The sequence below is a fragment of the Brachyistius frenatus genome, unplaced genomic scaffold, assembly GCF_029030835.1.
Source record: "Brachyistius frenatus isolate BFR_SWC_R1_liver_20210118 unplaced genomic scaffold, ASM2903083v1 Contig_198, whole genome shotgun sequence".
Classification (NCBI taxonomy): Eukaryota; Metazoa; Chordata; class Actinopteri; family Embiotocidae; genus Brachyistius; species Brachyistius frenatus.
The window spans coordinates 594330-610390 of NW_027210797.1; the positions used below are offsets into that span (position 1 = coordinate 594330).

The 16061-nt window shown below is 41.2% G+C and overlaps 1 protein-coding gene across 1 annotated transcript in view; it reads left to right on the forward strand.

Moving 5' to 3' along the window:
- Positions 1 to 242: 242 nt before the first annotated feature.
- LOC138632892 (copine-9-like) overlaps positions 243 to 16061 on the forward strand; it is a 91321-nt gene continuing 75502 nt past the window's right edge. Inside the window, exons 1-2 of the mRNA XM_069718768.1 lie at positions 243 to 598; positions 15257 to 15297. Coding sequence (XP_069574869.1) covers positions 522 to 598; positions 15257 to 15297 — 118 coding nt within the window. The 5' untranslated portion in view covers positions 243 to 521. The remainder of the gene's footprint in view (positions 599 to 15256; positions 15298 to 16061) is intronic.

The window sequence follows — 16061 nt, forward strand, 5'->3', positions numbered from 1 at the left end:
GTAGAACTCTGGAGGAACTTTTGCGCTATATACAGAACCATAAAGTGCCTCTCCGCTCCTCTTGTGGCACTGATCGTCCTTCATAAAAGGTCCGCAGGTTTAAAAAAAAAAAAAAAAACAACAACCAGATACTAGAAGAACTTTCAGGAGGTCTCTGCCTCCACCTGGCGATGGATGGAAAGAAAGGGAGCTGGAGGATCCGCGTCTGTGCTCCGGTGTGTGTCTCTCTCTCTCTCTCTCTCTCTCTCTCTCTCTCTCTCTCTCTCTCTCTCTCTCTCTCTCGCCATGAATGAAAGCCTCATCCTCAGGTATGCATCCAAACCCGCAGCTACGCTTCAGCGACCGTAATCACCAACAACTAGGCTACTACTGCCGGACCCGAGCGACTCACTCTCTGATCGCCGGGTGGATGGAACACACTTGTAGCCAGAGGAAAATTACGGCTGTATTATAAGTGTAAACTTCAGGGATTGAGAAGTGATTTAAAAAAAAAAAAAAAAAAAAAAAAAAAAGCCTCAACCATGGCGACAATAGGGGATTTCGACCCACTCAACTCCACCGTACCCGCGACAAAGATTGAAATCACCGTCTCTTGCAGGTAAGCACCTCACATGTCAAGCGCGTTCATCCTTTGCGCTGCAACGCATTTCCACATTTATAGATGCTTGTGGTTAAAGTGAGTTTTGTCGTAACACGGATTAAGGCGCTCCGACACTTGAGCGTGGGTTCCTGCAAATGTTCTGCTCATTTAGACTTTTCCTCGTGGTTTTCATTAGTATTATGTCTTTAGCGTGCGAGGAACAGCTGTTTTATTATTCCAAGAGATCGTTTGTAGTGTAGAAGTCCGTGCGCGTGTTTAAGGGGGAAGCAAGTAACCAACAGTAATGGGATTTATTTTGAGTGCCTTGGAAAGCGTAACTCTGAGATCACATGAGTGCGTGGATATAAATGTGCCCACTGACTATAACAAATTCCGGTATTGCGGTGACAGGCCGTCCCTGATTCCCTGATTGTCCACAGAAGGTTTGAACACGCGCGACATAAAGGGACATTTCTTTGAAAAATGCACTTATTTTGCCGAGTGAACATTAATCTAGAAATATTTTCACATGATTCTTCTCTCCAGATAGTCTATCTAACCTAATAAACAAAACCAAGGCTGGTTTAGCGTCCGTGCACAGTGGGCCTGGACCCCAAATTTACTCCATATCATTTCTGTCTTCATAATCTGCAAAAATCCCAAGCCAAGTTTTTTTTTTTTTTTTTTACAAATTGTAGGTCCTCCATCATCTCATCAGGTCCTAACCACTTTTCTTGTTGAGTTTTATCCAATTGATCTTTTTTTTTATAAATTATTTTTTGATAGGGTTGTATTATTCCACCACAGGAGTAAACCTGTAAAACAAATATGCATGCATGTGGATTCACAGACTTTCAAAAGCAATATATTATACCTGTGCGGTACGTTTCTGTATACGAGTTATGGTGGGCTAATGAGGTTTCAAGATGTGTGTGTATGTGTGTGTGTGTGTGTGTGTGTGTGCGCGCACATTTTTGTAAAGGTGTATTGATATGTGATTGCTTGTTCATATAAGCATAAGGGGTTATCATGGCATTATTTTTTATTTGCTCTGTTTCATACAGAGATAAAGTGTGAGCTTGACGAGGGTGAAACAAAAGGAAAAGAAAAGAAATTCCCTTAATATTTAGTATATACATTTTTTTTTTTCATTTTTTGTGGGGTTTTTTTTCTTCATAAAAAACAAAAGGGACTTTATCTAAAGAAACTATGATTTAAAGGGTTAAGTCATGAAAATGAACGGTGAAAGAGGAAAATAATATACGAGGGCCAACCGAAAAGTTCAGAGACTGCCCCTGTTGCGCTCACGGGGTGTGCTGCACCATGCGTGCACGGAGCACGGGGTAGCTAGGACCTTTTGAGAGTAATTATTCCAAATTTTGTTGCTTGATCAACATGAGCACCTGAGTTGCACATGTTTTTGTGACCGCTGGTCCTGCCACTAATGCAATTTCTCTTTGGACACGAGCTGAGGGCGCATATCAAATTTTGTGTCAAACCTGGGAAAACGGCTACAAAGACCCCTGAAATGCTTCAGAAAGCCTACTGCAATGAAGCAGCGAGCTTGTTGAATTGTTTTGAATGTCATTTGGGACTCTTAGTAGAGTTGTCTCTGTTCTGTGCTTCTGGCAAACAAAACCTGCAGGTTAAGGTTAAAATATAAAAAGTCAGTAATTGCGGAGCTGCGGCCAGCAGGCCTCCTGGTAAGATGCCTGGCGCAACCCGGGATCATCGCTATATATTAACAGAGCCGTAAGCTGCTGATTGTGACGAGGTGTTCCAGGGTCTCGTTGCCCCACCAGTCCACAGAGGTTAGAGAGAAGCTGCTCAGCTCTGACCTGACAGAATAGGGTTGGCTGAGTAGGACCCAGAAGGATCCTCACTGCAGATCAAGGAGACATGAGCTTTAAACACAGGAACAGATGACACGAAGAGATGGATTCGAGAGGAGTTTGAGTTTTTAAAGGTGGACATTTTATTGGGAGAAAAAAAAAATGGAAGAAATCTTTAGCTTGGGAGCTTAAACTGTGAGGAGCGTCCATCTGATCAGATGGTTGAAAATCCCGGTCAACCCCAATGACCCAACAGGCCTTTCTTACATAGGACATGTTGACTACCCAAATACAGGTGGCATTCATCCTTTTTTTTTTTTTATGATGGCTTCATCCCATTAAGATGGCTCAGCTGGAACTCCCTTCACACTATGAATTATTAGGTGACATACTAACCCACTTAGGGGTCAATTTAGCCCCGAATACGCTTACTCAGTATAACCCATGGGTTGTTTTGACCCAGTGTTGTTATTATTTTTTATATTAGTTTTGAGTCTCTGTACGTAAACAACTCAGTGTTATTGTGCATACCGGCTCACTGACTGCACAGTTATTGGAAAGTGCCTTTACTATTGTTAGTTGTGACACATGTGCCATCCAGAATAATGAGGGTTATTCTGGAAGTTTCTGGAGCTTTTTTTTATTTTAGCTTTTGAAAATTAACTGACTGATTAGCATAAACCTACTTCATAAAAATGTCTTTGTGGCTGGTGAATGTAAATTTGGCCATGAAATGTTTGTTAATATTATGTTAAATATGTAATTTTTGGTTTGTAGTGGAATTCACGTTAAAACGACTGTTATGTATTATTATTTTTATTATTATTACATCCATCGAAATCATTCCATTTCCATTGCTGTCCCAGTCCTAACTGTGCCTGGTCCTTCTGTTCCACGGGACCGATGCGATTTTTGATCAAATCTTAGACTCACAGCCTTGGCTGACCAATTTAATAATTAGATAAGTCGGTAGTTGGAGAGCACAGAAATAATTTTATTCTGAATATGAAACAAAGCTAGACCTACGGTGTAATGGCACCGAATATAATTTAAGATGACCAACTGAGCCGGTTGCATGAAACAAAACATCCCCTGTGACAGAAGCAATCTTGAAGGTGGATTCTAACATTGGCGCCTTTCCAGCTGAAAAACTGCTGCTTCTGCCAACAAGCCAACCTCTGAACTGAGCCTGATCTGCGCTGAAGCACCATCAGCATCCTCCTACCTCATCTTCTTTCATGATCCTCTTTCTGAGAAAATCCATACCGGTTGGACTTTCCTGATGTCTTTTGACACGTACTTGACATTTGGATTTAAAAAGGTTTCATGTAGCCACACTGTCTCGCTATTCGACGTTGACATATAATCAGCGTAGATTATCCGGAGGTGAATATGTGACTTACTTCGAAGAGGCTCCACGGCTTCATTGGTTTTCGATTACTGAGTAAAATCAGCCATGTTTTGTAATTTGAGGAGGATTTTCTTGAAGGAAAACAAAATCATTTTCGCACACGATGTCCCACTCGATCTATTCTCTCACATTGCGCTTTTTTATTTATTTATTTATTTTTCCAAATATGGTTTTGATCCTTAAACGGCCAGACGTCACGTTGCAGTTCTAAGCCACTGCATGTGGTAATGGGGTGAACTGCTTTTCCCTATTCAGGTTAAGATGCCTGACACTGAGGTATCTGTTCAAATAGATAATAGAGGAGAGGAAAGGGGAAATGACAAACAGGAGAGAGCGGGAAAGATATATGTTCACGGTCAGACGAGTGCATTTACGCGAACACAGGCAGTAGCTGCAACTGAGTGCTCAGATCTGGCTGCCCTGCAGATTTTAATAACAGCAATAAAATCCACAAATCCTAATAGTTACCACCGCACCTGGCGGATAATAAACATGTAGCACAACTGGCCTGTTGTTGGAAAACATTTTTAATTTTTTTTTTTTATGGACATAACAGGCACATATTTTAGCACACAATGTTTACTGCTTTGACTACACTCTCATCCTGCTCCTACTCACTGTCCCTTCTTGGCTTCCCTGTCACTTACCTGCTCCTTTGCCTGGCAGTGGCCATGGCTCTACATTCCTCCTTGTTGTTGCACGGTGTCGCGTTCGTTTCCCTGAAGTCCTGACTTCTCTATTCTTTCTAAAACTTCATTAACATATGATGTAAACTGCTCAACATTGCTCAATTTCCTCGTGTACCATCTCCCTAGACTCTAAACGGGCTTCTAAAACACAGAGGGAATTTCTTCCTCACCAACAAAAAAATGTCAACTTCCTTTCACCAACAAGATGATACTTACTCAGCTTAATCCTTAATTTAGCCCATTTAAAATTAGATTTAAAATTCCCTAACAATCACCTTGCACAGAGTACAGTTGTGGTCACTATGTCACATATGTCACCTATAAAAGCTCTAATTGTGTCCTGCCACCTCTCCCATGAAAGTACGCCTTTACTAGGCTACGTATCTTTCCTGGCGCCCGTATAAGGCCATGCGGTACTGAGCCAAATGTGTTCTCGAGATCTAAATGCACTACACTTTAATTGTCCTCCTCTTTCCTGATCAAACAACCTCTTAACAAAGCTAAATGGGTCCCTACAAAGGAAGCCCTAACCCTGCCTCTGCTTTTCCTTTCAATATCTCTAAAAGCCCTACCAAATCCGTATTCACTAACTGACACACCTTGCTCGCATCTGCTCGAGGCCACTTGACCCTAGTTTTAATCTCAGCTCCTCGCACTAGCAGGTCTGGTTTCATTCACATCCCTCTCATCAGCGCTTGTACCACTATCCTCCGTGCCTTCCCGCGAACGGCGGCTTTCTACCTGCCGCCTGACTTCAGTCTACTGACTTGATTGACTCCTCAGGTAGTACTGGTCAATGCGACCTCCTTTCATACCTTCTGACAAGGACTTTTTCTTCCCTTGGTGTATTTTGAGGCCCTTCGCTGCAGTCTTCTTCTGCCAAACCACAACAACAGTTCCGTTTCTTCCCCCACTGAGCCGTCGTCCTCCCTTGATGTGTTAATCCTTTTCTTGGTCATTTCTGTGTCCTCTGCCTGTGACTCTTCTGCCACCACTGCTGTCGCAGACTCTCGGGGTATTGTTCCATTCTCTGTAGACGTAGCTTGGTTGGGTGCAGTGGGACTGCTCGCAGACCTTCCTGCAGCTCCCATGGGAACCCGCAGCAGTCCCGGCAGGGTCTATTCGCTCCTGTCAGCAGTATTTCCATGCTATCACCAGGACTTTCCGTAGTTGTCGGCTGCTCTATCCACAGCAGTCACAGGCTGGTCATTGGTATTAAAATACACACAACGTGCTATATTAATGCGGAATAACATCGTAAGGATCACCTGACTCAATATTACTACCTGTCTTCCCAAACCAAATACCTCAGTAACTCACAGTATGCTATGTTAACAATAGGCATGTATTACCCATGGACCAAAGTAAGACACTACCTAGTACAAGGCCTTTGTAACAAGGTGAAAGTGTTTAGTTTCTCACTGGGGCTATCAAGTAGGCACCTCCCTTCACTGGTGTTTCGTCGAGTTAGGCCCACCACAACTCGGGAAGGCTCACCAGCAGTCCTTGTGTCCCAGGACTACTCCCCTGAATACAATGACACCCACCACCTCTGTTTTACATCTAAACTAGTATGACTTGTGCCTACATACTTTGGCAACGTTATCTGCTCAAAGCCACAAGATTAAACAGGCTATTCACGACCCCCAATACCATTACCTCTCTCCAAAACCAGAATCAACCCTGCTAGTATGACTTGTGCTGCGATACTTTGGCAAAGGTGTCTTTGTTCAGCACTAAACGTTCTTACCTGCTACACATGACCACCAGTACCATTCCTTTTCTGCCATATCCAAATTGTGCACCATGAATATGTCCCACAGGGTCAGACTGTCAACACTACGATCTGCGTCTGAGAGAAAACAGTGAGCGCTAACGACCTGAACCGTGGCACGTGGGTTCTCCAACACGACAACCCACCCGTTCACAGAATGTGAAATACGTGCGAGTTTCTCGCCCACAGCAAGTCGTTACCTACTACACTCCCTTCTCGCCACATTTGGCTCCTTGCAACGTCTTTCTATACCCCAAAAAATGTGACATCAAATGCGATGCACGCTCTCTGCTCAAGCTTCACGTTTACGAATTTTCACATGGTTAAATTGTCTTTCAAATTTAGAAATGCGTCACATTCCATAACAGATGTTTTTAGCATTGCTGTACTGAGACCCATGTATTTCTAAACAGTCAACAAGCTCAGAGAACCTGTCATATTTCAAGAGGGGTTTTAAATTGACTCAGGTTTAGCTACAGTGTGAACATCATCTATTTGTGTGTGCAAATAGCTCTGTAAGATGATGTGTCAGTATCGATGTGGGTTAGACAGGCATTCAGATTGTGTAGAGGGAAGCCGTGTTTTTCTTCTGTCTTATATAAGTGGCAGCCTGCCTGCCTGCCTGCCACCCAAATACCACTCCTCTACATCCTATTAGACAAACAGAGCATGGAAGCCTCTGTGAAGTCTACAGTGATTGCTGCTGGCACGGTATTGTTTAAATGAGACGGTAGAAAATTAAAGACCTTCCTTCTCTTACAAGCACCATTTGCACGAGGTGCAATTGCTCCATTGTTTAGGTGGATATATGTATATATTTGTTTCTTAGCTGTATATGTGTCTATTTATGTTTTATGTCTATTTATGTCTGTCTGTTTTAGTTTTTTGCATACTGAGAGAGCGAGAGAAGCTACAACCGGAGTCAAATTCCTTGTATGTGTAAACATACCCGGCCAATAAAGCTGATTCTGATTCTGATTCTAAAGCATCTATTAACCCCAATAAACCCTTACTATGTGTCCCCGACTGGCTAGATAGAGAATAGAACTGAACATGTCTATATTGATATTGTTACTTCATACACTAATTTGTTAGCAAACACATCTGTCAGATACAACTTGAGCATTCCTTTGATATTGTGTTCTTGGCCACCAAATGCTAAGGCTTAGCTAAGGTTAAGTCCAATATTCACCTCTGTGTAGCTCTGTCTTGGTCGCCAACAAAGATAAAGAAAATTAAAACTGCAAGCAGTGATATGTGGGCCCTCGCACGCTTCACGTCGTGGATTCGGCGGTTCGGGGCCGCCGGCTCCCCGACGTGCAGCACGTGAGGGTCCGCATGTTCCCGCAGTTTTAATTTTTTTCTCGAGCTCGTTCCTTAGAAAAAATATTTGCTTTGTCACAATGCTGTCTAACTTGTGGGAAGATAGATGGTGCAGAAGCACTGCTGCCTCTCAGCTACAAGGTTTGGGCTTCGATCCCCCCCGTTGTTATGTCTTTTAATTCCAAACATGTTAAGAGTGCACAGACTCAATTTCAAGTTGGTCCAACAAAATCAGTAGGAGGAGTACATTAAAGTACATGTGTGAATCGACAAAAATGGTGACTAAATTCAAAATGGCGGACTTCCTGTTGAGTTGACGTAACGGTGCATTGGAACTTTTTTTGTACATCTCGGTCTGATACACATGTCCACCAAATCTCATGCATGTAGGTAAATGTAGCCACCGGGGCATCTGTTTAGGGGGCGCTGGCGAACCATTAGGCCACGCTCACTCGCAACTCCAATAAAATAAGACATTTTTTGCCATCGTGTACCAACTTTCATGAGTTTTTGAATATGATAAAGCCTCCAAAAATGCAGTTGTTTACGGAGAATAATAATAAGTTGGGGATCGGGACTGCCGGCTCCCCAACAAGCAGAGCACGAGGGACCGCATATCCCCGTTTGCATTTAGAATTTTTTTTCTCATTTCCTGTAGCCAGCAGGCGGCGCTACGACTACGAGCAAATATGACCATACAGGTGTCTTCAGGGCGGGACTGTTATCAAAGATGTAATGTTTGAGGAAGATGGGAATATTTACATAAAAGTTACAGTCACTTGTAGTTTCATGGCGAGATGTTTAAAATGGCCACCACGCCACGGGCACACCGATCGATGAAAACGAATTCATGATGCATCTGTGTCCAACGAATTTGATGCATGTAGGTGAAACTAGGTGCCGGGGCTGCAGTTTAGGGGACGCTAGCGAGCTGTATGGCCACGCCCACTCGCAAAACACATATCAGATGTATCGTCTCTCCACGCCGGATGTATGTGCCACGTTTGATGAGGTTTCAAGCATCCTTTGACCTTAAACATCAATTTCCTGTGTCAGTAGTTGTTTACTGGTGCGGATTTGGGACTATTTGTATAAGTTAAATTGCATACGACCATTAAAAGAACAGTTGTTAAAACAGCTGTACATAAAGTCCATGCTGGATCTCTGCCGTTTAGCAGGTGATGTTGCAGAGCTGTTTGGGTGGCTGCTTCCAACAGACCGGCGCTCCCACGGCTGGCGCATAACATATTGCTCCAAAGGTGCCCAGTAACTGTGTAGGGAGCTCTCCAACTAACGGACATAATTTCTCTGGCTTCCAGTCCGCCTTCGGCCAGTTTCTGGATGCTGGTGCTCCTGATGCAGTGATTAGTATAAATCACTGACGTGCCAATACCTCTTTAGAGAGCCGTGTTAACATGGAACCCAAGTAATTTACACCCATAGGCTCCATAGAGTACCACACCTCCCCTAACTTTTCTCCTCTCTTAGGATGGAGGGAAAATGCTTTGACCTCTTTTGGAATTTTTGAGATGTACTTTTCATATGGTGACTCTCCCTGGGTCCTTAAACATTGCCCTCTTCTGCTTTGACGATCCCTTTCATGGTGTTTTTTGTGATTCTTTGTTTCTTCATTGAAGGATATTATTATGTTATTATGATATTATAGTAAGATTGGAATGGATTGTAGTATAAAGTTTTCTCAGATCCTCTTTTTCTCTCCTCCCAAAATATATAGCTGGATGTCAAACCACACTTTTTTCACCCGGCCCCGTCGTGGGTTCGGGTTAATTGCCTCTTAAGTCTCTCATTATTATCAGGTCCTCTTTGGTGATCACGGCATGGTGTTCAGTTTTGTCATGGCCTGCTCTCCTAAGAAACTTTATGAGTCCACAAATGACGTTATTTGATGTCGTGAGCTGTCTTGCGTGATACACCATGCCCGACTAAGAGGAGTGTCGTTAAAAAAGCGGTTGATGCCAGCACTCAACCCGACATAGCTACTAATGGAGTAGTACTGACCCTCGTTATTTCGAATTGAACCATAAAATTCACGGAGGATCCTGTCGAGCTTTTCTTTGGTTACAGTCGCAAAGTCCACAGCCTGGTTGGTGTTTTTCAGATAGTCCCGGAAACATTTGACAGCCCAGGACGTTGACCGGGACGTACCGACTTCATTTCGAGACTCTTCTAAGTCATCAAGCTCTTCATTTGATAAAGCAACACATCTCTTGTTTGTTTTTGTGTTCTTCTCATTCTCTTTCAACCATTCATCAAAACTAAGTCCATCATATAAATCAAAATTAACAGAGACAATCCTTTTTAAAAAAAATATTTAACAATATTGCAGCCAACTGGTCTTTGATCCAGCGCAGATAGTTTGAATGTTGCCATAGAGACGGCGGATTGATATTGTTAGTGATGAGCAGGGTGTGCTGTTATACTGATTTGAGCAGGTTCCAAATGTTTAGTTGACCAATCAGATTTCTCGGTCGGAACTACTTGTCGTATAATCACAGTTAAGTATGGAAACATGCAGTACTACAGGTACTCGGATAGTGTACTCAAAACAGTCGACAAATTAAGTATGAAACGCTGGACACCTATCACATTCAATGGTCACCATTATCGCTATGTAGCTGAGGGGAAGCTACCACCAACCCACAGTAATGAACACTGCACTATACTATACAGGTGATATTACAATGTTATGGTTATTTCTAAGTGTAGATCAGCAGCGTGCCATTTGAGACAACACTAAATGGTCAAAATTCACAAACTGCAGAAGTCAGTGAACTAACTTAACAATATACTAACTGAGGTCTGCGATGTGAGACATACAGTATAAATATAGTGACTTTAGTTACAGTACAATAAGACTTAAGTTATTAGATCTTTTTGTAGTATTTCTTTTTGCCAGTGTTGCACTTTTTAGAGCGTCCTTGCACACTTGTCTCACAGCCAGCTGTGTGAATAGGAACCAATGGTCTTTGTCCAACCGTATGATGAAAATTAGGTTGTAGGTCATTGTCTTTCATTGTCATTGTGGTTGGAATTTAATGTTTGTGTTTGAACAGCAATTAGGTAATGAGTTATTGATTGGGGAGGTTCAAATCTTTGAATACTTTTCAAACTTTTCCAAAGTTGTGTTTTCTGCCTTTTCCAAACAAATGAGTGCATTTACTGTAACATGTGGGACACTCACATGAATTTGCAGGACTGTTTTCCATTTGGCAAATACCTGCCAAATACCATGAGCTCTCCTCAACCCAACTGGTCTGTTTAAGTGGCTCTCTCAGAGGTGTTGCTAAATGCTAGCTCGTGGGAATTGTTGAATTGTTTGGCTTCTCTATATAATATTGTAAGGTATCACCCTCACTATGTTAAGTGCACAAAAAAAATACTTTTATTGTGATTTGGTGCTGTATAAATGAAACTAAATTGAATTAAAAAAATATATATATATATTTAAAGCTGCTAACCAAAATTATGGAAAAACAGGACTACACAGAAATTAAGTTGAAATACTTGACACTGGTGGTCCTACCATCAAGACTTAGAGAGTCCTGCCTTTCCTTTTCCAGTAACATTAAAGATATTGCAAAATCGGCAAAATACATTACTTAACTTCCTGTTGTTTTGATAATACCTGCATGCTGTGAAGCAGCAGAAATTTTGTCTTGAAAGTTAAACATATAAAATAAGAAATATAGAATCTGAATGAACAGACAGTCAACCAAATGCTATGGATAAAGGATTATATATGTAGTTTCCTCATTTCTAGTGAGTTAATTGAAAAGATTATCAATGATATGAGTGTCAGAAGTTTTTAATATTCTTTTGTTATTAACAGCGGCTATGGTGGCTGCACAGTGTGGTAGGGGGTCTGACGCTAAAAAGTGACATCGGCAACGCTTTCAGAGTGAAATGCCAGGTAGGTCAGTGAGCACAGGGAGCCAGGACTTCTCAGTGGGAGAATGTCAATCACAGCAGGGGAGGGCTCTGATTGGATAACCAGCTTCCCCTATATTATGTCCTGAAGGTCTCAAACACGAGGACACTTTACAAGCAAAAACTTGTCTCCTAAATGTAATAACTGCCTCACAGAGCTTAAGCTTCAAGGACAGGTTCTCTGCTCTCAGGGTAAAAGAGCAGCACCAAATGAAACCCTTCATAGTTTTCAGATGAAAGAGTGCAGCCCTAGCCTTACACATGTCTGATTATTTTGGTATTTCTGTCGAACAGCAGGTTGTTCTCTAGTGATTTATTGCCCCTTGTTTTTCAAAGAAGAGGGCCTGGTTACGTTACTGAAGTCTAACAAGCAACACCCAACAAGTCCCCCAGTACACATGTTCACCCAAAGAGAATAAATGCAAGGCAACTTAGTGGGAAGTCATTGAAAGGTTTATCTAGAAAAACAGATATTATTTTAAATTTCACCTTGTATACCCACTTACACGCCAGCCTCAGTATACAGCAAACATGTATGTGTCTGCAGTAATAAATAGCAGCAGCACTGCATCATGCAAAGAGAATGATGCAATTGAGAATTAAAAAAACCAAAACAAAACAAAAAAAAACACTTGCCAGTAGATCCCTTAGGAAATGTCTCCAATTGCCGGCAGATGCACTGCAGCGAGGAGTGTGAGGCAAACAGAAACAAACATACATCTGTACAGCTATTTATAACAGAAATATGGCACCAAATCAACAACTTCAAATTCATTACAGAATAAAACAAATTGATAATTGAGAGATGTCCATGAGTATCACCATTAATCACTCGAGATTCCTTTTCCTTGCTGCAGCGCGACATAATGAGGAAACAATCCTTCAGTTTGTATGTCTTGCCACCAGGGTACATGGTATGTGGGACATTACTGCATGGTTGCTTTCACACATGCGCTGCACTGGACATTACCTGGAAGAGCTGTACGTAAGAACGCAAATGTAAGAATAATTTGGAGCAGACATTAAACAGACTTTACCCTGCCACCTGTCTGGTACAAAGTTCATATAATGTATGACTGAGCCCTTTGTGAATAGACCTGTTTCACAAGTCATTTTGACTTATAATTGTGGGTAAGGCCAGGTGTATTAATAATGGCCCAGTCCAGACAGATGGCTCTGTCTTGCCCAGCAGGGGAAGACTATATAGTGAGGCAGTTGATGTTAACTGTGTTTTAGCTGTGGTTTTGAAATTGAGAAGGGAGTGAGCATCTGAATCTAAAAGAAACACATTCCTCCCATTCCACTGTTGCTTTATTTTCAGGTTCTGGAAAAGATTTGCGTTGCCACCACTTTTAGTTCACTCTAAGTGGCACCCGACCGTGATGTCACCCGTTGTATTGTGAACTCAACGCCTCAGATTTGGTCGTTTATCCATTACCCTCTTATTTTTTTGAAACCAGAAAACGAACATATTTGAATGAGAGGGAGGAGCTGCGGAGGAGCAAGAGATGGATCTGACTGAGAACCTAAGGACACTGTACATGTCCATTCCTACCGGGCATGTCAATCAAACCAGACATGCACCCCCAAACATACGTCTCTTCTTGATGCGAGTCTATTAAAGGCACAGGTTTTTTGGAGGCAGCCCCTGCAGTGGCTCTTTGAGGTATTGCACTTGAAGAAACTGGCTTCACTGGAGCCTCAAACATTTTTATTGACGGCCTATTGTTCGAGCAGAGTTTTTACAAACTGCACAAAGCTACAGTATGTTGTCTGTTTGAAGCCTGACTTCACAAAAACTAACCATTCAGCCGTCACTGACTAAAATTGGGGATATTTTTTTCGATGGAATTTTTCAAAAAATAGCTTGGGTTGAAAGGCTTAAGTGTTCATGACTGGCAAGCCTCACACATCTCACTGTCTAAAAGGGGTTATAGGGCCCGCCTTCCCGTTAGAAAGGTTTTCTTGTGGTTTACTTGTGTCTATATGACATAGTCCAACGGGATCTGTTGTGGGAAGAAGTAAAGTTACCCACATGAAGCAGCAGCCACTGTGAGGGGAATGAGTCAGCCAGTTTAGATAAGCCTAGGTTTTACTGTAAAAAATATTGAATGGCTGTACACTCTGTTTGATTCCCTATAAGAGAAATAAAGGCTCTGTTCATGCAACATTACCACAATTTTTCTTTATCCTCTATCACTGAAGAGTTGTTCCAGAAATTAAAAGCAAGTTACCACCTCCAAACATTGCTGTATGTGTGAATGGGTTAATGTAAAGCACTTCAACACCGCTAATGTAAAAAGGTACTGCATAAATGAAGACCACATTTCCTGTACATCTTCACTATCACTGTCAAATAAAGACATGAAAATGACCAAAAATAATCAATTAAATAATACATTTGAAAAAAGCGAGACTTTTTGAAAGCACAAAGAAATGGCGACAGATTCAATTATTTTCTTAACTAGTCCTTACCGCTCCCGCTGCTATTGTTTGAGAGACCGCAGGGGAAGCAGCATACACTTCGGTTTCACAAAGGATGCATTTTCGACATGATTAAAAAACAATAATTCTATTTACCTCGATTGATTAGATACATTGCACATACTTATTTACCACCTATCTTTTGTTTTCTGAAATTGGATCTGTGTCCCGTACATTTTGCTGTTCATTTAAATCAGGGGTCTCAAACCAGCTACACGGAGATCGCAAACTATCGGTTGGGTATTTATGTTGAGTATCAATTTGTTATTGTTCACATAAAAGAAGCTTATTCAGCTCATTTGGTGGAGCTCAGCTATGTGAATATATATGACAGTGTCTTAGAGCTACATGAGTATCTCTTGAACACCTTCATTTTGTCAAATTATCTCACAGAGGAAAAAAAGGTTGGAGACCCCTGATTTAAATGTTCTCCAGCAGTGAGAAGCTCCTCATGTTTCACTTGTGCAACTGTACGAAATGTGGAACAATGTGCAAACCAAAACAATTTTTTGTTTTACTATGTGTGCGAAGGTTTTAAGCATGTTTTATAATTTTCTGATCTTAAACAACCATTGGCTCAAAGTTAAAAAAAAAAAATAATAAAAAATAAGTTATAAAGGTGATGACAGCAAAGTCTGTGATTGCAATATGGAATATACAGACTGCATCCTGTAAATATAAGGGCTTTACATTATTTTTTTTAGATAATATTCATTCACCACAGACTGTATGCATAAAAACAAGGTGCAATCAACAACTATAAGGGTGTATATCCTTATGTGAAACAACTCCACTGCATCATACTACATCTCCTTTCCCCTTCATCTCCATTTCTCTCTTTTCATGATGAGACAACATTTCCCACAAACCCCCTTACTTCCTGTTTTGCCTTTTTGATGATGACAGAAGAGATTGAATAGCCTTGCTAACTGTAAATGAATGTTTTTTTTTTTGTTAATAAAGAAAGTTTTGTGTGGAAACGTTTAATTTGTGTGTTCATGCCTTCAGCAGAGCTTCTGGTGAGAAACTTTAAGACAAGAAAATTAGAGGAATTTTGTAAAATAGCAAGTCCCTGCTAATATTGCCGAGGTTGTTTGAATTTGCATTATTGCATTCGTAACATTGCAATTTTTTGGAGGGACTAGTTAATGTCCCACATCCAACAAAAGTGACAACTTATTTCAATCTCTAACACTCTTTTTCCTTTTGTTTCAGACACCTGTTAGACATGGACACCTTCTCTAAGTCAGACCCAGGTAATTGCTTCCATGCTCACATTCTTTCTATTCAAACTCAACGTTTATATTTGTAATTTCTTTTCTACGTGATCTCACTTTCCCTTTTCAAATACACAAAATCCATGCAGCGTTTACAAATCACTAATTTGTGCACGTTATCTGCGTGCAGAAAGCATCAGCAAGCAATAACACAGTGATTGTCTCCCAGGGCATTTACAGACACAATCCAGTATCTTAGAAAATGAACAGTTGCGTCTCAGGGGTCAGCCAGAATGGATTTTCAATTAAGTTTGGTCCCAAGTAGGGCGAGTAATCACAGGAGCGCGAGTGACACTTAACAATTGCTGGTCACACACCGGTATGAACTACAGTGACCTTTAAAAGCAGCACTGAGTGGAGGATAACAGCTTAGCGGAACTTTGAGCTATTTGGAAGAGAAGAAAGCAAAAAGAATGACAGAGAACAAGTGATTCATAGAAAGAAAGCCCAATTTGGCAAATGACAGATGGAAAATACATAAATGTCAGTTCAGTTCAGTTCAATTTGATCCAGTTAAGTTCAGTTCAAAGCCTTAAAAAGTGCTTGCTTAAAAGCACACGCACACATTTTGGTTGCTAGTTGAAGATAGGGAGAGGTTCACCCTCTGTGAAAGACTGCGTGGGAAAATAGTGCAACAATTTAAGAATAATGTTCCTCAATGTAAAATTGCAAAGAATTTGGGGATTTCATCATCTACAGTACATAAAATCATCAAAAGATTTAGAGAATCTGGAGAAATCTCT